Source organism: Manis pentadactyla, chromosome 7 (assembly GCF_030020395.1).
Source record: "Manis pentadactyla isolate mManPen7 chromosome 7, mManPen7.hap1, whole genome shotgun sequence".
Lineage (NCBI taxonomy): Eukaryota > Metazoa > Chordata > Mammalia > Pholidota > Manidae > Manis > Manis pentadactyla.
Window position 1 is genome coordinate 34,397,621 of NC_080025.1, and position 20,871 is coordinate 34,418,491.

General features: G+C 49.1%; 1 protein-coding gene across 6 annotated transcripts in view; it reads left to right on the forward strand.

Annotated features, from left to right (window-relative positions):
• Window positions 1-20,871, forward strand: part of PSD3 (pleckstrin and Sec7 domain containing 3) — a 476,158-nt gene that overhangs the window by 128,711 nt on the left and 326,576 nt on the right. For 5 of the 6 annotated variants that reach the window (XM_057505252.1, XM_036896299.2, XM_057505254.1 and 2 more), the window contains one exon: window positions 2,481-2,858. In XM_057505252.1, the coding sequence (XP_057361235.1) occupies window positions 2,481-2,858 (378 nt within the window). Of the gene's footprint in view, window positions 1-2,480; window positions 2,859-15,205; window positions 15,435-20,871 lie in introns of those variants that run through there. The other variant, XM_057505255.1, reaches the window with a different exon arrangement.

The following is a 20,871-nucleotide window of genomic DNA, read 5'->3' on the forward strand; positions in this document are numbered from 1 at the left end:
CAAAACAATGTTGCTATAAAATTGCCCAGTAGGCATAGGCCAGGGAAGCAGATTTATGGAGAGACTTGAACACTAAACTGTGTGAATCCATTTCTGACATTTTGTTAATTTGACAGGTTCAAGTTTGCAGCATCAGGGCAACTAAAACACCCCACAGTTACCTTTAATGACATGAGAACGCCTGGACTCTCAACACGTCCTGTGGCCATTACACCCTAGCTTCGGCATTTTTTCTAGGTGCAGCCCCAGAGCTGACCCACGGTCTACGTCACCTATGGACGCAGAGGTCTCAGTTTGGGTGGGCTTCATTTTCCAGGTTCAGAAAGGAGGTTCGGGGATCAGAAGCAGATGCCATGATTCAGGTGTTCAGCACATGCACGTGGGGGCTGCTTCCCACAAGCAGCGTGTGTTTGATTATGGGCCTGATAAGTGACCCTGGCACACATGGTATTTCCTGGGGTCCTGACACACGTGCCAGCTTAGCGCTGGAGAGTCAGAGACGCAGTCTGTCTTTCCTCACTTCCTTTGCTGGTAGTCTGACTGTACAGTGCTCCTCTGGGCAAAGGCATTTGTTGTGTACTGTCAGTTCAGGTTAGTAACATCTTTCCTCCTGTCAGGCCTCACGATGCCATGTTTTATTCTTGAAATGGAAGAACATGTATGTCAAGGTGGAAGGGTATTCCTGTTCCTTCGGAGTAAGGCAATGCCTTTCCTCTACAGTTATCTAACAGACCCGCTTGCCTGATGCTCCTTAGGATGGCTGCCACGCCTGCTTCCCTCCACTCCTTTCTCCCCGACCCCCCAATGCATAAGTCTCCAGACCTCCCTCAGAAGCGGCCTTGTCATGTGGCCCACGGCCCAGTGATTGTATCCCCACCGAGAAATGCACTTACGCTGCCACTCAGATGATTCCTTCCTCCCTCCATCCTTCTGTCCTTCCACAGATGGTTCTCAGTTGTCTGCTGTGCCCTGGACATGCTGGGTGGGGGCATAAAGGAATGTTCAGTCGATGTGGCCATGGGCGCTGCCCTCCTGGGGCTTGAGGAGCTGGGGACAGCACTGACTGTACGGGCACATTAGTGACTGTAGGATCACAGACTGTGCCAGGAAAGGAGGAGACACGCGCCGGCAAGAACACCTTGAGTGCAGGGGAGAGGCCTCCCCGGCTTGCAGCACGGGAGGGCCCTCCTGGGGAAGTGATACTCAGCCTCAGCTGGAGGAGTGAGCAGAGTTCACCAGGCAGAGAATGGGGAGGAGGGGCGTTCCAGGCCGAGGGAACAGTGTGTTCAGGGGGCACTCTAGTTACACGGGATCACCTAGCTGCGTGAACCTCCTGGTGTTGGGCGGAGCAGAGGCCTTAAGGCAAGTTTGAGGATTTGAAACTCCAGCAGTGTGGCCAGGCATAAGGTGCTGGGGAGAGTGGGAGGCCATGAGTGTGGAGAGGCAGGGAGAGCTTCCTGCAGGAACTCTCCATTTATTCCACGTGCAGTGATGGGAGGCATAAACCCAGGATAATGTTTGGTATGTGCAGACCTTCAGTGATTTCAAACGACACAGACAGCTGTGTTGTGGAATGTGAATCCTGGTAGTACCTTGGAATGTGGATTATCTGTGAGGAAGTTTTATTCTTACTTCTCTTTTATTCCCATTTACAGGAATCTGAGGCTCAGAGAGGTTAAGGAAAGTTGCCTAAAGTGGCATAGCTGGTAATTGGTACATCCATAATCCAGCTCTGGGTTTTCCTAACTCCTGACCTCTTGCTCTTCCTGAGTTTCTACATTATGCTTAGTTATTCTAATTTTAATATTTGAGGAAAACGCTGCATGTTCATTAACTAACGCCTCACCCCTTTATAGTAGCTTGTAAGTTGCTTCTAGTTTTCACTATTTTGTTTAGCCTTGCAGTGAGCATGTCGTTGGCCTTTTTACCTTAAGGTGGTTGTTTTGGACCTGGGCTCTCTCTGCAATGCTTTCTTATTGTCAGGAGGGGGCGGCCCTTGGACTCTAACATGTTCAACCTCTTGAGGGCGTTTGGTCTTACTCAAGTCAAAAAGTATTAATAGAATGATGAAAGTTAAGTGTATTTTTACTCCATTAGGTTTACACAATATATTTATCAGCTTCTGTTAGAGTTAAGAATGACTGTAACATTACTAGTTTGAATTTGTGGCGTTTAGTTGACTAAAATGAGAACTTAATGCTTTATTCAGATATTTCTTGGAGCAGATGTATTCACACACTAGGAAACTAGTTTGAAACTATGTTAAATTATTTAGAGGGTAGTGTGGCACATGTATGCTAGGAGTTTTTTCAATCTGTTTATGATTCTATGATAGATTCCTTCCCAAATATATTAAGGCGTAAGTTCAGTGAATATGAGTGTTCTCACTATAGAGTACTCCCTTTTTTATATGGTTGAAGGGGAAAAAGGAAAAAAAATCAGCCTAATGTGGGAATTCTTCACTCTTATTTCCTTGCCAGGACTCTTGAGGAAGAGGAGCCCTTTCAGGGAGGTGACGAGGATACCCTTGGGCCCAGATATACAGAGGACTCCACTGACGTGTACAGCTCCCAGTTTGAAACCATTCTGGACAACACCTCTTTATACTACAGTGCCGAGTCCTTGGAGACGTTGTACTCTGAGCCTGATAGCTATTTTAGCTTTGAAATGCCCCTCACTCCAATGATACAGCAGCGCATTAAAGAAGGCACCCAGTTCCTCGAGAGGACACCAGCGGGAGGACATCCAGACATCCTGAGCGTCTCAGCAGATGGCAGCATAGTAATGGGCTATTCCAGTGGGATCACCAATGGGCTGCATGACTCCGGAGGCACTCCGGAGATCGTGTTTTGGGGAAGGTAGTTGTCCTGTTCTCATTAATTCACAGTGGTGGTTTTTGTAGCGTCTTCTCTTTGGGAAATCTATGTGTAGAATATATCTGAGAAGCATTTGGCCAGTTTCTGTGGATGTAAGTGAATGATGTGAGTAAATAGTCATCTGGATTTTAAGGGCAGGCAGAGCACTCTTCAGCGGTTTGGGAAATGGACAAACAAGAGCCTCGTATTTCATGGTGTTCCTGGATTACCATATGCAAACTGGACCCTGTGCGAATGTTCACAGGGGGTGGGTGGGTCTGGGCTGCAGCATTGTAGCCTCGGTAGAAGAAGAGTAGAAGACATAGAAGAGGGTGTCCCTGGGAGGTGGGGTGTCTCTGAGGTGGGATCCCTGGTGGGAGGGTGTTCCTGAGAGGGAGGGTGTCACTTTAGCCCTTTAGCCACCATCATCTCTGACAGGAGTAATTATGGCCCCGTGAGAAGATGCTGAGATCTTGGCTCTCATTCTGGTACTGACGTTGCCTGATGACGGGGAGCAGGTCGTTCGAGGAGGCCAGAGATCCCTTGTTTGTACAGTAAGGGTTTTGGATTAGATGGTCCCCCAAAGTCTTCCCAGCCCTTGGCCTGTGAGGTCCTTTCAGTTGGCTGGCTCTCTGTTCCTGAGAGGGCGGGAAGGCTCTAATGCAGTGGGTGCTGGGTGGGCATGGCCAAGGCTGTGATCACTCACCGTCTCTCTGCTTGAGGATGAAGTCCCGCTGGGGGATTAAGCAAGAGTTCCCCAGGGCGCATGTGCCATGCTGTCATTCAGTGACCCCCTGTCTGTGGGTTAGCCAGCATTTCATTTCTTCTTGCTCATCAGCCTCGGCTCATTTCCTGTCCCTTAAGTGTCCCCATCATGGGCACAGAATGCTGAACTTCTTCGTGGCTTATGAATTTAGTTTTGACATACTTTCCCTGAATTAAACCATGTCACTGTGTGTTGTGTGTTGGGGGAGGTGGAGGGGAGGTTAAATGGGGATAACTACTTTAAAGCTGTATGAGAAAAGTCAGTCCTTTTTAGAGAGTCTGTATTTACATTACAGATTTCCAGCAAATCTCCCTTTATGATGAAATACTCTCCTGTATGAAGTGTTTTCTAGAACCAGCTCATGGGTTTCTGAGTCCCTGGTGACCCACCAGAGCCTGGCTCCCTAACCCTGTACTGCGTTTCCCTGTGGAGTTGACCACAGGTGGCGGCGGTGTCTTGGGTCTAGTGAGATGACAAAAAGAACACAAGTCTCAAAAGGAGAAGGCCTTGTCTGTGCTTGGGCAAGCCACTTATTCTCTCTGAAACCTACTCTAATTATTTGCAGAATGAGGCTAATGCTATCCAGGATGCTGTGTGGCTGTGAGATTTGAAATTGGCACAGATTACAGCCCCAAGCACAGGTGCCGGTGCTAAATAGGAGCTTGAGCCAAAGTGGGAATCAGAATTGGTTGGTGATAAGCCCATGTTTAGACTTCTGGTATCTCTGAGAGGGGTTGTCCCCGAGGGGAAAGTGTCATTGAGAAAAGGTGTTCCTGAGAGGGAGGGTGCTCTGAGGTGGGACCTCTGGTGGCAGGGGTTCCCCGAGAGGGAGGGTGCCACTTTAGCCCTTCTGTTCCACCATTTCTCTGACAAGTGTAAATTGTGGGAAAAACTGTAGCACAGGTATGTGGGTAATTTTATGGAAATTCCCATGTTCTGCCGTGAGTGAAGTACAGACCCAAAGTAGTTGGGGAGCTGAGGCGTTTGGCCTCAAGGCTTTGCTGCAGAAGCCACAAGGAGGGTGGGTGCATAGAATAGGAGATGAACATTGCATTAGGGAGTCGGGACAGGGGGTAATGGCTGGAAGGGTCTGCTCACTTAGAATAGGGAGACCATCACTGAGCCAGCACAGAGGCCCCCCCTTAGTAGGACAGTTAGATAATTAAGGGAGAGTACTGGGCCAGGCTGGAGTATTTTAGCCTCTCAGGTTTGGACAGTATACTTCAGGCCATCTCCAGGTGAAGTTTCAGTTGCATCGCCTGCACCGTCAAACCACGAGATCTTCTCAGCGATGAGACCAGAGTCTAGCCTGGGTGAGAAGCATCTGAGAGATGAGCAACTGAACTTCTCACCCTCTCTGGTGTTGTCCCGGCTGCTTCCTGGGGCCATCCCCATTCTGGGTGCTGATGAGGACCTACTGGGGCACCCCTTCTGTGTTCTTGGAGTTGGCATAAGCTAATAAGCAGTTAGAGGTAGAGGTTTTGTTTTGTGATAAATGTCTCTATTTAGGGTTATAAAAAGTAGGGCAGGTGCAGTGATCCTAACTTTTAGAGAAATGGGAATGACTTACCTTTTTCTGTATCCTCTCTGCCTCCTGGTGCGGTAGAGAACTTGCAGCACTAGAGGACTTGGGGGTTAAGGAATTATGATGTTTTCCAGGTTGAAGGGGGCTTTAGATAACCTTGTTTTGCAATAAAGGATCTGAGTCCCAGCTTGGCAAGACGGGTTTACCTGGTGACAGGTCCTATGCCAGAATTCAGGTTACCTGGCTCCTAGACCAGGTACCTCCTATTCTAGGCTGCATGATCCCATCTTTATTCTCATCTGAACACCTGCAATTGGAGCTGCTAGTTGTCGAGCTGGTTGGTGGTGGTGATGTGTGTGCTCAGTTTGAGAAAAAATTTACCAAATTGTTATAAACGTGTCTTCATGAAGTTTTAAAGGAATCAATGAGCAGGCTTTCAAAATTTTCTGCATTAGACCATCCCTCCACAGAGGTCAGAAGTTGACCCTGCGGTCCTGAGCCTGTTCAGGAGCCCCAGGCTGGAGCCCAAGCCCTCCGCCAGGCACTCAGCGCCCATGGGGTAGAGTCAAGGAAAGGGAAATAGTTTCCAACTTCGCTAATACTGGTTTGATATTTACATAAGAAAAGTGATAAATACAACAATTGCACGTGCCTAGCATTCTGTCTTCGCCCACTGGCCTGCGGTAGGTGGCCAGGGTAGGCTGGTGATGGGGGCGGGGGTCTGACCACTTTGGATAAAGTACACTCTGAGGACATCGCGAAGGAAAGGGAGACCAGGCTAATGAGCCCCCTTCCTGTGATGCTGCTGCTTTGATTTTAGCAAGACATGAAACAGGAAAATTAAGCCCATCCCTACTGAGTTACTCATTTTAATGTACAAAATGGTAGTTGTCAGCCAGTAGAAAATAGGAGATCAGATAGTTTCCAAACATAGTGTTATATCATAGGCATCCCATAGGTTTTATTTATGTAGTAAACATGTAGTGCTTAATTTTCATAATAAGCTAAGAGAAAGGAACTATTAGTGTTCTCATTTTCCAGAGCAGGAAACGCATAGAGAGGTTGAGTAACTTGCTCCAAGTCACACAGATGGCAAGTGGCACACCCAGGAATTGACCTGGGCAGTCAGGCTCCAGAGCCCATTTATTTTTGGTTTCTAAGCAAAAATATATTTGGCATTGCCCAGGTATATGTTCTAAATCATTTTCTATTTCAATATGTGTCATTAAAGATGATTTCAGCAGTGGTATTTGATGGTGATTTCTTCTGAACACAGGACGGTGCTGTTTTCTGTTGTGTTACTTCTCTAAAAAAGGTGGGAGTGGTGTGGAAAGGTGAGGGTGTTGTAGCACCTGAGCAAGTGTGAGGTCCCTCACTCAGGAGCACCTGCCAGACTTGGAGTCAGCCCAGATGGCAATTGTTCTTCCCTGTTACTCCCATCACTTAAAGAAGAAAATACTTCGAATCTGTCTTTTAAAGGATTCTATGCCTTTGTGATATCAAATAGATCCCTCTTTTTAAGATGGAAAAGCTTAACAGCCTAGGAGAGATCTGGACAGGACTAGTTAAATTCATTGACACCGAACGCTGGCCAGGTTGCCGCAGGTCAGCCGGGAAGTAGCTCACTTGCCCTGTGAATGTGACAATATCCTAATGAAGGAGCAAAGGGGATCACCCCTCCCCACGTGGTCTGCCTCCAGCCCTCAGGCTGATGGGGCCAGCTGTGCTGTGTGAAGTCCAGTCACATGGCTCCAAAATTAGAAAGAATAACTAGAGATGGACAGCTCTATGTGTTCCAGTGGGTGCCTTTGTGTCTGGGTGCTTCTCCCTCGCCGGCCCATCAGCCGATGACTGCAGCTCCAGTCAGTGAGTTCTGACCCAAGACTGTCAGGCACAGTGTTGTCATTGTGTCCAGGACTGAATGTTGTCCATTTCTGTTGAGCCTGGGTTTGGACAGATAGGAAAGACAGATACCAAACACAGTCATATGGCAGGAGCTTCTCTTTTGGCTCTCTGAAATCTGTAAACTGTTCTGGAAATTGCCATTTTCATGTTAACAGGTCTGTACTGTGTCTCACCGTCCTAGGGGTTCTTTCAGAAGCCTCGGGTTTGCGGCAGGTGGCGAGGCGAGTTACATCTGTGTGCAGCCGACGCGCCTGAGGAGGGCGCTGTAGGCCGAACTGGGAAGTTGGGGATTTGGGGTGCTTTTGTTTTTTTCCCCCTCCTCAAATGGAATGCTGGCAATTAGAAATATCCCTTCTAGTCTCTGCTTTTTCTCACCTTTCTGTCTAGGAAAAATTCACATGACACACGATAAACACAGAAATTTGAAGTGTGATTTAAAAAATTTGTTTGCCATCCCTGCTTAAAGCCTGCTGGCATTTTAATGTAATGTGTAAACATTAAAATAAGAGCTTAAGCTAAGCCAGTGTTGGTTGAGCTGATGATAGAGGGAAGGTTTGGCCCTGCGAGACGGCCGCAGTGCCTGCTGGCTGCCGAGCTCCCCGTGTTCGCTCTCCGGAGCAGGAAGCCTCCTGCCTCTCAGGTTTATGTGGAACTGCTGTTGCTCCGGTAACCTCTTCAACCCTTTCCTTTCACTCTCTAACACATGCTCTGTAGGAAATAGGCTCTCATTTTCCTCTTTCCAGCTTCCCGAAGCAGTTGTAATTGTGAATTTTTTTTTTTATCACAAAGGAGTTCCTCCTTGAGGATGAGGGGTGGTTCTCCAAAGGGTTTCAGAGCCAGTCATATCTGCATTCATATCCTGCCTCAGTTTCCTACAAGGTGCATGATCTTGAGAACTTGCAGATAGTCTGGGAACTTTTCCAAGTATAAAACAGAATGAAAGGGCTTGACAATGCCTGGTACAGAGGAGATAAATAAATGGAAGGCGGTAATACCAGTAATAGCAGTCACCTGGAGAAAGGGCAGCATGTCCGTCGGTATCAGCCTCTGGCTGCCAGCAACCCCCTCCCAGCTTTAGGCTCCATATAAAGTTCAGGCACTGTGGTTGGGTGGCACCAATATGGAGATTTGGGATCAGGCAACATGAGGTCACAGCATCCTCTTTTCTGGCTGCCTGATCTTGGCTGGGACATTTCACTTTGGGGAACCTCCAGTTCCTTGTTAAAATGGAAATAACCTTACCACCCAATTTACAATTTTGTTGTGAAAAGTTGCTGAGTTCTAATTTGTGGATAATTCATTTTAAACATCATGGGTTTTGCAGTAGTCTGAATAATAGTCTAAGGAACATGAGAAAATAGATGAGAGAAAGCCTGGTAACGAAAAAAGACTCAAGGATTTGGTGAATGTTTGAATATAGGACATGTGAGCTGTCCTATATTTTGTATATATATTTTTGAGATTTTAAGTGTGGCTGATAAACCCAGTCAAGAGACTATCAACGGGAGTTGGAGAAAACACCTGGTCGGGCGTCAGTATAAACAATTTGAATTTGAGGAGCATGAGGGCCCTCCATGGGGAAATGCTGGTGGGGGTGGACTGGAGACCTGCCCAGAGGCCTTGGCCTTGGGGTCAGCACTTAGAGGTGAGGCTCACAGCTGGGGACTGAGGGCGGCTGGAGAGATGCCCGCCCAGGACAGTGTATGCCACTTGTGTCTCTGACTCCACTTTGTAGGAAACGTGCTCTCTTGCCAATGGGTTTCAGCCCCAGGCAAGTTCACTATGGATTCAATGTGACCAAAGAAATGACAGTGGAATGTTCTTGGGGTGAAAGGGTTATAGCCAACTTTATTTCCATGGTGGCAGGTCAGTCACTAGAATTCCGGCCACTCAGAGCGAGTCTTCATGCAGTAAGCTGGTCTCTGCCTCTGGGCCTCTCTGTCCACACAGCCATCCTCTGGACCTCTGTCCTCCGCACTGCCACCACTCCAGCCTCTGCTCTCCTGCAGCCTTACAGCCCTATCACTGGGTCGCCCAGAGCACTGGGCGGAGCTCTTTATATAGAGTCAATAACAACGTATTGCCCACACGTGTAGTGAGCTAGCCAACCAGGGCCAGGTGAGAGTCCTGGCCACTCATTTTATCCACACGTGCCCTCCAACCTGAGCTTCTCAGCAGTTCTGCTGAACCTGTTTCTCATCTCTCCCTATCAGGGAGCCCAGCGTGGACACTGTGGGCTCTGGTCATTGGTTCCTCTGAGGCCTGTGTCTGGTGGTTTGGACTTTCCCTGCTTGTCGGGTACCTCCTGTGTAAATTGGTGGTGGCTTCCGGAAATGGTCCTGGATTTGAAATAGGGTTTCCCTGAAACGGCCTAATTCTGTAGTTTAAACCTTAAAACAGACAAAGTAATGCCATGGAGGCTATTGGCGTGAAGAATGTGGTGGGGTGCTGACTAAGTGGGCGATCTGTTATCAAAGAGCGAGTTAAAAGACTTAAGTGATAAAGGACATTAGAGGTTACAGAACTACAAGGAGAATCATAGCTCTAAGTAAAAATGGCACTGGCAGTTAACATTTTAACTGGTTGTGATGATATAGTAATCTTTTTATCTATGTATCAGTTCAGTATTTAATTTTTAAAGGAAGCAATAACATTTCCTCTCAGCAGAGGTTACTTAACACAATTTGCAGCTCAATGAGAAATGCTATCCATTGATCCCTGGTTTGGGGAAAAAGAGACCTTCTGTGGATAAAATGAAAGTTCCTGCAGCCAGGACTCTCACCTGGCCTTGGTTGCTAGCCCATTACACATGTGTGGGCAGTACGTTGCTATTGACTCTATATAAAGAGCTCCATCTGCCCAGTGCTCTGGGCGACACGGTGGCATGGCTGCAAGGCTGCAGGAGAGCAGAGCAGAGGCTGGAGTGGTGGCAGCACTGAGGACAGAGGCCCAGAAGATGGCTGTGCAGACAAAGGGGCCCAGAGGCAGAGACTGGCTTGCTGCATGCAGACTCACTCTGAGTGGATGGGATTCTAGTGATTGACATGCCACCTGGAAATAAAGTTGGGTATAACCCTTTCACCCCAAGAACGTTCCACTCTCATTTCTTTGGTCACACTGAATCCATAGTGAACTTGCCTGGTACTGAAACCCATTGGCAAGACAATTGGCATAGTTGGCAGGATTCATTGGTAACCAAGGAAAAAGAACAGCCTGCCCTCATGGAAGGAGTGTTTCAGCACGCTGCACCTATGGAAAGAGAGATGTTCGAGTGTCCCCTGTGGGTATGTGGTACTGTGAAGGGGTGGAGGACTGGGGTCCACCCCAAGAGAAAGCTGACTGAAATGCACCACTAGGAACTGCTGTGGCCCGAGAAGGAGCAGCAGCCCGAGAAGGAGTGGCCCGAGAAGCAGCAGCACACAGGCTGTCAGGTGCCATGGGGCAAGAGAAGGATGTAGTGGAGCCATCATCCCCAGAAATGGAGGAGTGGAGCTTTAATGAACAGGTGGGGGTGGAGGCCCTGCCAGTGCCAGAGCCATCAGCCCCTCCTCGGGTGAGACCCCACCTGGTTGAAAGCTGGTGGAAAGCCAGAAGGACTTGGCAACTGCAGGTTCTTTCAGGAGGGGTGCAACCCCCTCCTCAGGCTGTGGAGCGCTCCATGCTCTGCTTCTATCCTCAGGCTCAAGCACAAAGGAAATACAGTTTGCTTCTCTAAGGGAGAATATAAAGGGCCCCATGAAGGTCGTGAGGACCCAGATGTGGGTTGGTTTGAAAAGGCAGGAGCAGACAGAAAGAAACTGGATGACTGGAGCTGTGGCAACAACTGAGACCAGAGCAGCGGTTCTGGCTGCTGAGGACGAAGCAGAGGCAGAGATAAAGCAAGATGATTAGCCTGTGTATCTGCAAGACCTGCAAGACTTTTTTCTGGAAAGGCTGAAAAAGGTGGGTATTGTAAGGTCCACCCATGGTCCTTTTGGTTTGTTATTTGTATGGAATTTGGTTACAGTGCTCCAGCTTTCTCGCACAGGGACCATTGCAGAGGATTGAGGACACATAGAGTGAAAGGAGAGAATCCTGAAGGGGTGGAGTGTGGATAAAGTGAAAGTTCCTGTGGCCAGGATTCTCACCTGGCCCTGGTTGGCTAGCTCACTATACATGTGTGGGCAATACATTGTTATTGACTCTATATAAAGAGCTCCGCCCAGTGCTCTGGGTGACATGGTGGCACAGCTGCAAGGCTGCAGGAGAGCAGAGCAGATGCTGGAGTGGTGGCAGTGCCGAGGATAGAGGCCCAGAGGAGGGCTGTGCAGGACAGAGGGGCCCAGAGGCAGAGACTGGCTTGCTGCGTGTGACTCGCTCTGAGTGGATGGGATTTTAGTGATTAACCTGCTACCATGGAAATGGAAATAAAGTTGGGTATAACTCTTTCATCCCAAGAACATTGTACTGTCACCTCTTTGGTCACACTGAATCCATACTGAACTTGCCCAGGGCTGAAACCCATTGTCAAGACACCTCCAAATAAAGTTCTTTGAAGGTATTTTCGAAAAGAGTACCAATTTACCAGAACCCAAAGGGGGCACATTTCCAGTGCTTTAATCTTGTTTTCTTATTGCCTATGGATCTCATGTTTTCTATCAGCTGAATACAGAGTCTCTATTAAACTCAGGCTCCTAGCAGAGCCCTCATGTTCAGTGCCTGAGTGGCCACGAGCGAGGCAGCTCAGGGTGGCCTTTCTCAAGAACGCTCTGAGGATCAGTATTGAGTACCTGAACCAGCACTAGATGAATGCCTGAGTTCACACCCCTACACCTCACATGTGGGGAGCCTCTACCGGAGCCTCCATCTGCAGTAGCTACTGGTCGGAAATGAGACTTCCAGAAGGGAAGCTTTACAAATCACACACTGAACTACGAAGGGTTTTGATCTCTCTGATCACCAACTTGTTCCCCAGCAGCGCTAATTTGGGAGCTTGTTAGAAGAGCAGAATCTCAGGCCCCATCCCTGATCTACTAAATTCGAATCTGCATTTTAAGATACCCAGGTGGTTTACATACACATTGAAGTTTGAGAAACACTGGTCTAGAGCAGTGGTCCATGACCAAGCCAAAGTAGGAAAGTTCTAGACCAGCATCTCGCCTGAGGTTTCAGCCCCAGGCACATTCACTATGGATTTGCTGAGACCGAGAAATGGCACCGGAATGTTCCTGTGGTAAAAGGGTTTATACTGGCTTTATTATTAAGGTGGTAGGTCAAACACTAGAATCATGGCTGCATCCAGCAGTCTGCAAGTCCGTAATCCACCTCTTCTCTGCCTCCGTCCAGAGCACCCAGCAGAGCTCTATACAGTGACTCGGTCAGTAAAAGCTCAGTGCCTACAGGTGTGGAAGCAGTAGCCTAGCAGGAGGCCAGTTACATCTTCAAGTAGTTTAGGGGCAGGTGAGGGTCCTGGCCATGGAACTTCTATTTCCCCCACATCCAGGATTGTCTAACTTGATGGCACTTTAGAGTTGCATGGGGAGCTTTTAAAAATTCTGACTCCCCAGGTAGACTTCACCAGCAGAGACTCTGTGCAGTGATGATTTGAAAGCTTCCCAGGCGATTCTGATGTTCAGCCTAGGCTGTCGACCTCTCACCTTGGCGCTTGTTAGAATGGGCAATGCAGACCTCATCCTGACCTACTCAAATAATATGTGTATTTAAACAAATTCCCAGGTGATTCACAGGCACTTTAAAGTTTGAGATGTGCTGGAAGCTGTTCAGAGAAAGCTGAGCGGGAACCGTGTTCTCAGGTGGCAGGCCTATTACAGGTCACTGTGCCAGCATCAGGCAGCAGTCTAACAGGTTTGTGGAAGGGAGCGGCCTTGGCTGTGGACCTGGGAATGATTTCTAGTGTCAGTTTTGGTGCAGTGGCCACAGGGTGCCCATTCCTACTCTAGAAATAGGGGTTGATCTGTTTTCCTGCTGAAAACAGTATGGTTTCCTGGTGAAGAGTGGGATAAGTCACACAGCTTTGGCTCAGTGAACTATCCCTTTAAACCTCAACCTCCTTATCTAGGAAGGGGTAATAATTCACTGCCACTTGAGCATGCTAACAGCGTTTACACCCTTGAACTACTCTCTTGAAAGCTTCTTCAGTATCACCTGGTCTGAGTGGAGGTGCGTGCCTGTGATGACCCTTCTTGCAGCCTTGGAGCCCGTCAGGGTGAGGAGCGTCAGTGGGGGTCTGCCCTAGTGTCTTCAGAATCACTCTTTCGCAGCTGTGCCTCGGCACAAGGAAGGTGACATTTGCTCTCGAGAGCAGTAATACATAATCTTTAGTGTAAAGAAAATAAGAGGTATCCAATAATTATTGTGATGCCAAATCATAAAAGTTCATTACGCTCAGCATTCATTTAACAACTGTTTTAGGATCCATCATATAATAATACACTTAGGCATGGCCTTGCCCCTCCTGTTGGGCAGTGACCTTCCCAGAGAAGCATTGTCATGGGGTTCAGCACATACTGGGTGCTGTTTTTGTTGAATGAAGGACTTGATGAGCAGCTGCTCTATCCTGGGGGTCAGGTGTTTCCCTCAAGGAGGTGGGTAACCTCACAGGCAGCTCCGAGCCTGGAGAGGCAGGCGGCAGGGCTCTGAGGCCGAGCTCCCCCAGCGTCGGTGTGGTGGAGGCCGCACTGGAAGTGCTGCTCTTTGCACTGGGCTTGAGGGTGAGGTGCGTGCGTGCACGAGGTGGGGCGGGGCAGGCGGACTTCCGGACACAGCGGAACTGAGGCAGAATCAGTGGCGCTGCTTGCATCTGGGGAATTGAGAGGTGGAAGTCGGGGGAATTGATCTCTTTGCCTCCTCCTCAACTAATCTAGATTGGACAGATGTTGCTGCACTTAGAGAGGTGGCCCTTATGACTTTTTGTAGCTTCTGAAACATTTTAGACATACCAAAAAAATGTAGAAAATAATACACACCTGTGATCCCACCGGCCAATTGAAGAGCTACAACACTGCAGATGAATTGATTCCTTTTGTTAACTTGATTTTTTTGCTCAACTCAAACTCATTGTAATTGATTTGTAAAGCCCTGATTCATTCATTTATTTGCTGGAGAGTGTTTATTATGTGAATATATGTTCTAACTTGTTCTTCCATTTTCCTACCTATGAACATTTTGGCTGTTCTGTATTTTTGTTATCAAGAATGGCATGGCAGTGAACATTTGACTTGTGGCTTCTTGTGCACATATGGGAGAGTTTTCTTTAGGTCTGTACTTAGCAGTGAAATTGCTGGACAGTAAGGGTCATTTTCTGGGTGAACCCAGGCATTCCCAACAGGGCATGTATTACATTTTCTTTGGGAGTATGCAGTTTTATCTACTTCTGTTTATAAAGTAATTTGTAGGTATTTTACCTTCGGAGCCTTATAATTCCCATCTCCCAATAATAGCAGGAGCCCAAAGAAAAAAAGCAAGGGCACGATAAAGGAAGTGAGAGCGGCTCCCTCCCAGCCGTGGCATGGAGGCGGCTCAGTCATCCACTGGTGTGGTCTGGCGGCTGTCCTGCCACACGGCCCGACTCCTGGGGTCCCAGGTCTCAGCTGCAGGGACAGCAGCCGCTGCCTGTGTCCAACAGCTGTGAGTGAGTGTCGCCTGTCTGCTCTGGTTGTCTGAAGCTGGATTTGAACAACAGGACAAGCGCATTCTTTCACAGCCGGGAAATAAAAGTAGACATGGAAACAGAAAAACACAAATCACCTAAGGTTGTGGAGTGAATGCAGCTGAACTGTATGTGATATACACGAATCGGATCTATTTGGTCGCCTACTTCCGTCATTCCTCTAGGGATGGAATGTGCCTGCTGGAGGAAATGATGGTTAAGTACTGTCTTTACAAACAGTACTTAAAAAACTATCCAAAACGCTCTTCAAGAAAAACAATGCTGCAATTACTTTTTTTTCTCTTTCTTCTTTAAACAATGTTGGACAAACTTGTCTTTCCCCCATAGGCATCAGCCCTTTCTCCCTGCCTCCAGCTTGCTGTCTGGCTTCTAAAGAGTTAAGTAAGGTCTGTGAAGTCATGTGTGACTTCACAGGGTCTGGATTTTTGAAAGCAGATCGCTTGGAGGGAAGCTGCCTGTTGAGAGGAGAGGCTGGGCAGAGGGGGAAGTATTCCTTCAACTTCTTTCAAGTTCTTACCCCTCAGCCACTGGGACTTAATGGCCTTCGGGAGCATGTCCCTGTGGAGGCAGAGCGCGGCCCTTGGTGCTCATGGCCACCGCAGCTGGAGCAGTGCGCTGGAAGGCCCCCGCAGATGAAGGTTTGATAAGCAGATGGGACGGTGGAATGCTCTTTGTGTTCCCGCCAGCGTCATGGGCAGACCCTTGGCTGCAGAGGTAACTGTCCTTCGGTTACATTGGTCCTAGGCAGGCTGGGTTGTGTGAGATTGTAGTTACAAAAAACCCCTTGGGTTTTTTTATTCCTGATGAAAAACATTGTAAGGAAGTCTTAGAAACCTGGGGGAATGAGAATTCGTAGATACTGTTTCCTAAGTGAGGATGAAGAAGGTGGAGAGGGTATATCTGTGAGGCTTGGGCGATGAGATTCCTCCCTCAGTGGAGGCGCTGCTCCCTGAGGTGGTAACACACGGTGGTGCCCCAGCCTGGAGGGTGCTTCCTGCCAGCTTTTGTGGAACTCTGTCTGGGTGCTGCAAGGTCACCCTTCTGAATGTGGACATCTAGGAGGATGCAATCTGACTGCCGCCTAAGGCCACCATTCTTAATTTGGGGTGTCACTTCTCTAAAGGAAAGTTGGCCATGCTGCTGGTATAGACACAGGACTTGTCTTAGAATTGGGCACTGGGGTTGAAGGGCTAGCCAGTTACCTACAGAAAAAGGCACTGGGAGTTTTTCTGGGACCTGAGGGCATTTCAGCTCCACAGTTCCTCCCTGGGCTGGTGTCTCTTTTCATATTTAGCAGGCAGACGTGCACGGGACAGGAAGGAAGGTCAGCAATAGGAAGGAAGGAGTCCAGTGTGTTTCTGAGACGTCCACTCTGTCCACTCTCGAGATGCTTGGGTTTAAGGATGTGATGCCAGGAGCCTGGGAGTGCCTGGAGCTTGAATGCCCTGGGGGGACAGAGAACTGACTTCACCCTGTGTGCTTGTGCGTGTGCTGGGGAGACCGGGACTTTTTGCCTCTACTGGAGATCTTAGGCTCATAATTTTAAGTTCCTATATCTAGTATTTTGCCATGTCATTTGTCTCAAGTAGTCCATCAGTATAAAAGTTAGCTAATTGGGCATTTTGTTTCATAGCTTTAATGATAAAGGACAAAGAGAATGCTTGAACAAAAGGTCTGTGAAAAACTTTTTGTGAGAGGCAAACAGGCTGGGAGCCTGGCTTTAGAGTTACAGGTTTTACCTCTGCTTCTCACAGTTTGAACTCCAGTTCTTTCCTTAGCCTCTCTTGAACCTCAGTTTCTCCGTATGGCAAATGGGGATGGTGATGAGGGTGGGGGCGTGAGATTGGCTGGGGCACAGCGCATGGGGAGCACCTAGCCAAATTTCTCCTGCATCATTAAGGGCTCATTCAGTACAGGGTGAAGTTTGGCTGTGACCACGTTTAACGTGTTCCTCCTCACAGCAGGCATGTGAGAGACAGTGGGCCAAGCCTGGCATCACGGTTGTGCCCGTGCTCTCAGCATGGCAGGGGCTTTGCGGCAGCTTCCAGGCAGTGCCCTGTGCCCGTGGGTCCCCTCCCCATCAGCTGCCTCCCAAGTGTAGCCTGTGAGAGAAAAGTGGGTGGATGAGGGCCAATCTGTCAGTACTTCCTGAAGACAGCCTTACACACTCACGTCCCATCCACAGCACACTGGTTCCACTCTGACTATGGAGACGAGCTCTGCCCACATGAGGCTGTGAGCCACTCTAGGAATCTGCCCTGGTCGTCAGAGCTGGGCCGCTCTTCCTGTAGGCGTGGATTGCCCTCTGCCCGGCCACAGTGGCCGCTCCTACAGGGTTAATCTCTAGTTCATCTTGGCCTGCTCTGTCCTTAAGTAGCTGTGCAGCTGGACTGTAATTGTGGCTAATCTCTCTCTTCCATGGTTTTTGAGGAGGTTAAATGAGATAAACCATGTGACAATGCCTTGCATAGAGAAAGTACTAAGTTTTGCTCTTGCAAAAATTGTTCCATTTCTCCTGTTACTGTGAAGGGAAAATTAATGCTGTCTACCCCTCTTTCTTTATAAAGGTGCACAAGTTCAGTATTGTTAAAGCTTTTGTTTAAAATAATTTTCTTTTGTTATGAGTTTACTTCATCTACTGCCAGTTTCTCTGTCTGCCTCTATGACCCTGCACAGCAGTCTGTAACCCCGACAGCATTTACATTTAGTTTTGAGCTCCTTTTCAAAAACAAAAGGAGATATGTGCTGATGGTAAAACTTCAAATTGAAGGCCCTTGAGTCCCATTTCCTAGAAGGAACTCCTGGTGGTTACTAGTGTATCCTCAGGAGGCATGCTCTGTGCAGCTCCTTGGGAGCTAATTTTAAACTGCCTTCATGGTGCACAAGTACAAATGTGGTGTGGAAAGTTCCAGCACATCTGCTAAACTCCCTGGGCTCCTCCCCCAGCTATGCAGGGAGTTTGGACTGTTGGGGGCTCCCTTGGAGGGGACCTGCTTGCACAGCTGGGGGGCGTCTCCCAGAGCCAAATGCACTTGGTTGGCCTGGCTCTAGCCACGCTGTCGCAGGCCACGCATGCAGGCCAGCTCTCAGCAGGGCAGCGAGGCTTGGGGGCTCCCCTAGCAGGCGCCTGGTCCGAACCTGCCCCAGAAATGCTCACTCCTGGAGTTCTGGGGAGGCAGAGCCTGTGCTGGGATCCAGCGAGGAGCTTCATCCTTGTTTAGCTGGCCTGAGGGTGTGGCTCAGGCACCCCTTTGGTCCACTGTTGTGTTTGGCTTGTCCTGAGGAGCGTGGGGTGGAGGTAGTGTAGGGAGAGGGCACTGAATGTGGAGGGAACATCCGGGCTGGACTTCCAGCCTTGCTGCTTCCCTGCTGTGAGCTGGGCAGGGCTTCCTGGTCCTCAGTTTCTTTACTTGGAAAATGGGACGTTGTGTGGGTGAAACAAAACACTGCAGGTGAAAGTGCTGGTAGACTGCAAAGCACTCAGGGGTTTTTTAACGTTTGTTTTTCTTAATGCATTGTTGAAGGGCTGCTTATTGCTCCGAGGGGTTTTTTAACGTTTGTTTTTCTTAATGCATTGTTGAAGGGCTGCTTATTGCTCCGAACGGGTTTAGGTGGAGGGAAGGATTTGTGCTCTGGAGAAACAAGCAGTGTGGCTGGCTGGCAGTCAGTGTCCCTGGACCTCACCCTCTTCGTGAAGGCCATTTGCCCCATTGACTCCTGAGTGCTCCTGGGGTGCCCGCAACCTGTGCTCATGAGGCAGAGGGCCGCATGGTTTCTGTGCTCAGTGTTCCTTCTGAGCCACTCCCTTCTGTTGACTCAGCTGGTGCTTCCTGGAGGCCCTGCCTTCCAGCAGGGAAGCCCTGAGAAGTGAAGCCCCGCAGGTCTCCACTAGCCCAGCCCTGCTGGGGGCTGTGAGGACTGGGGGGAGTCACTTCTTCTTGTCTCACCCCTTGGTTTGCTCACCTGAAAAACAAGGGGACTGGGCTGAAAGACCTTTTGTCTGTTGGGTGGAGATGGTGACCACCTTCCTTCTTCCTTCCCCCTACCTTGCTCTAGCCATCATCTCTTTGACTAATGCCTCTTCCCTTTCTAACTACTTAAGAAGATCAGACAAGGGAGTAATGAGGCTAATCATCAAGGTGAGGGATGCTGTGTTGACTTCTGAGACGGAAATGTAATGAAAACCTTATAAGGGTGACTGATACCCTTGACTGGAGTCAGCGGGATGAGCCCGGAGTCAGCGGGATGATCCCCCAGGCTGGGAGGAGTGGCACCCTCCCTGAGGCAGGATGCGCTATGACTCGAGGCATTCTGCCAGCTCTCAAGCTGCCTGTGGCACCAAAGGACTAGGAAAGGAGGTGCCACCTGGAGAAGACTTGGGGAGTGAACATTCTAGCTGGAGGCTGTGATCCCTGGGGGCGGGGGAGGGCCTGCCGCTGGGCTGCGTGGGAGAGGTTTGCAGTGCTGCTTTCTCTTCTCAGTATTCATTGATCCTGGTTTCTTAAGCTCTTTATCTAAATCATGTTGAGTAGGGGAACACATCTATCACGTGTGGACATTTTAGTCTGGCTTTCCCAGGACAAGACTGCATTTTTAGGTGACGGATGATAGGGAAACATTTGTATTTCTTTAGTGTTTTGCTGCTAAAAGATAAACAAAGAGATAGTTAAAACTATCTCTGAAGCTCACAAATCAGAAGGCTCAGGACCGCCCATACAGCAGGCGCCGGTGAGTCCCTGTAGGGGGCCTACTGTTTCGGACCCACAAGGATGTTTTCTGAATTGAAACAGTTTACCTAAAGATATCCAGGACCCCCATGGCTTCAGAAGGCTGTGGTTGGGAAGAGGAATGTGGATTTGCTGTGACTGGGCCAGTGGGTGGCCGTGTGTCATGGGAGTTACCTCTGTGGTAGACCCTCTTTCCAGTTGCAGTGTGAGTGGAGATTCTATTGATCAAGATTTGACACCTCTTGCTAGTTCCAAAGTGGGGGGTGTCTCAGATATTTACCGTGCATGAGCTTTGCAGTGAGTAGATCAATACCTATTTAATTTACTGTTACTGACTTATAATATGTTGACTACAGTGTTACACTGGTTTCAGTAACATAGTGATTCAACAATTATATATGTCACAAATGCTCCCCACAATAAGTGTGGCTGCCACCTGTTACCATATGCAGATACTGTATTATTGACGATATTCCCTCTGCTATAAATGCCAGATGTGTGAGTGCTGCTTCGGGAGTTGAGTTGAGGGTGGGGCTGGGCCATCAGCTGAGCAGGTGGTGAGGAGCACCCCACGGAGCACCCCACAGAGCAAGGCGGGCTTGGCCTCGCCTCTCCTGGCACTGTGACCTTGAGAAGCCGGTGTGTCCCCTCCTTGGTTATGACTGAATTCACCATGGAAATTGCATAGCCGAGCATTTTCTGAAGCTTAAAAATGAGGGACCCAAAAAGCACCCACCTGAAACACAGCCAGAGAAAGTCAGTCACGTCATTTTAATGTAACGATAAACTGCCTAGCCCTTGGCCCTGCCTTCTGGGCTATAGCCCGGGTTGTCCCGGTGAATTTACTGGTCTCTCGGGCTCCTCACTTGGTAAGGAGTACAGATTTCAGAGCTCAGTCCTTTGAAAGTAATTCTTTTTTAGAAGGAGAAAACATTTTTTTTTTCAGAAGGAGAAAACATTTTTACTAACAAAACATTTTACTGGGATATTTAGGTTGAGCAACACAGGCACCACCACTGCCCACACACCAAAGGCGATCTCCAGCAGCGCCCCCCTGAGAGCTTGCAGCCCTCGCACCGGAGCCCCGGGCAGCTGCTGCTCCTGGCTGTGATTTCCTGCCCGCTCGGCCGCCTCGCCTTGTAGAGCCGGTCCTCTCTGCAGCTGCCACCCAGGCCTTCCTGGGAGGTCTCAGGGCCACCCAGCCATGGGAGGGGCAGCTCCAGCAGGAGGCCGGTCCCTCCCATCTGCAGGAATGGGTTGCATTCCACGGGTGGGTCTCTGCCTGTGTGTGTGAGTGCCGACGCCCACCTAGGGCTGGCTGGTGCAGGGCAGTAGTTCTCGTGTGGTGGCCAGTGCTGTGAGGACATATCTTAAGGCAGTTTGCCGGGCTGCATACCGGCTTGAGGAGCACTGAAATGGATGTA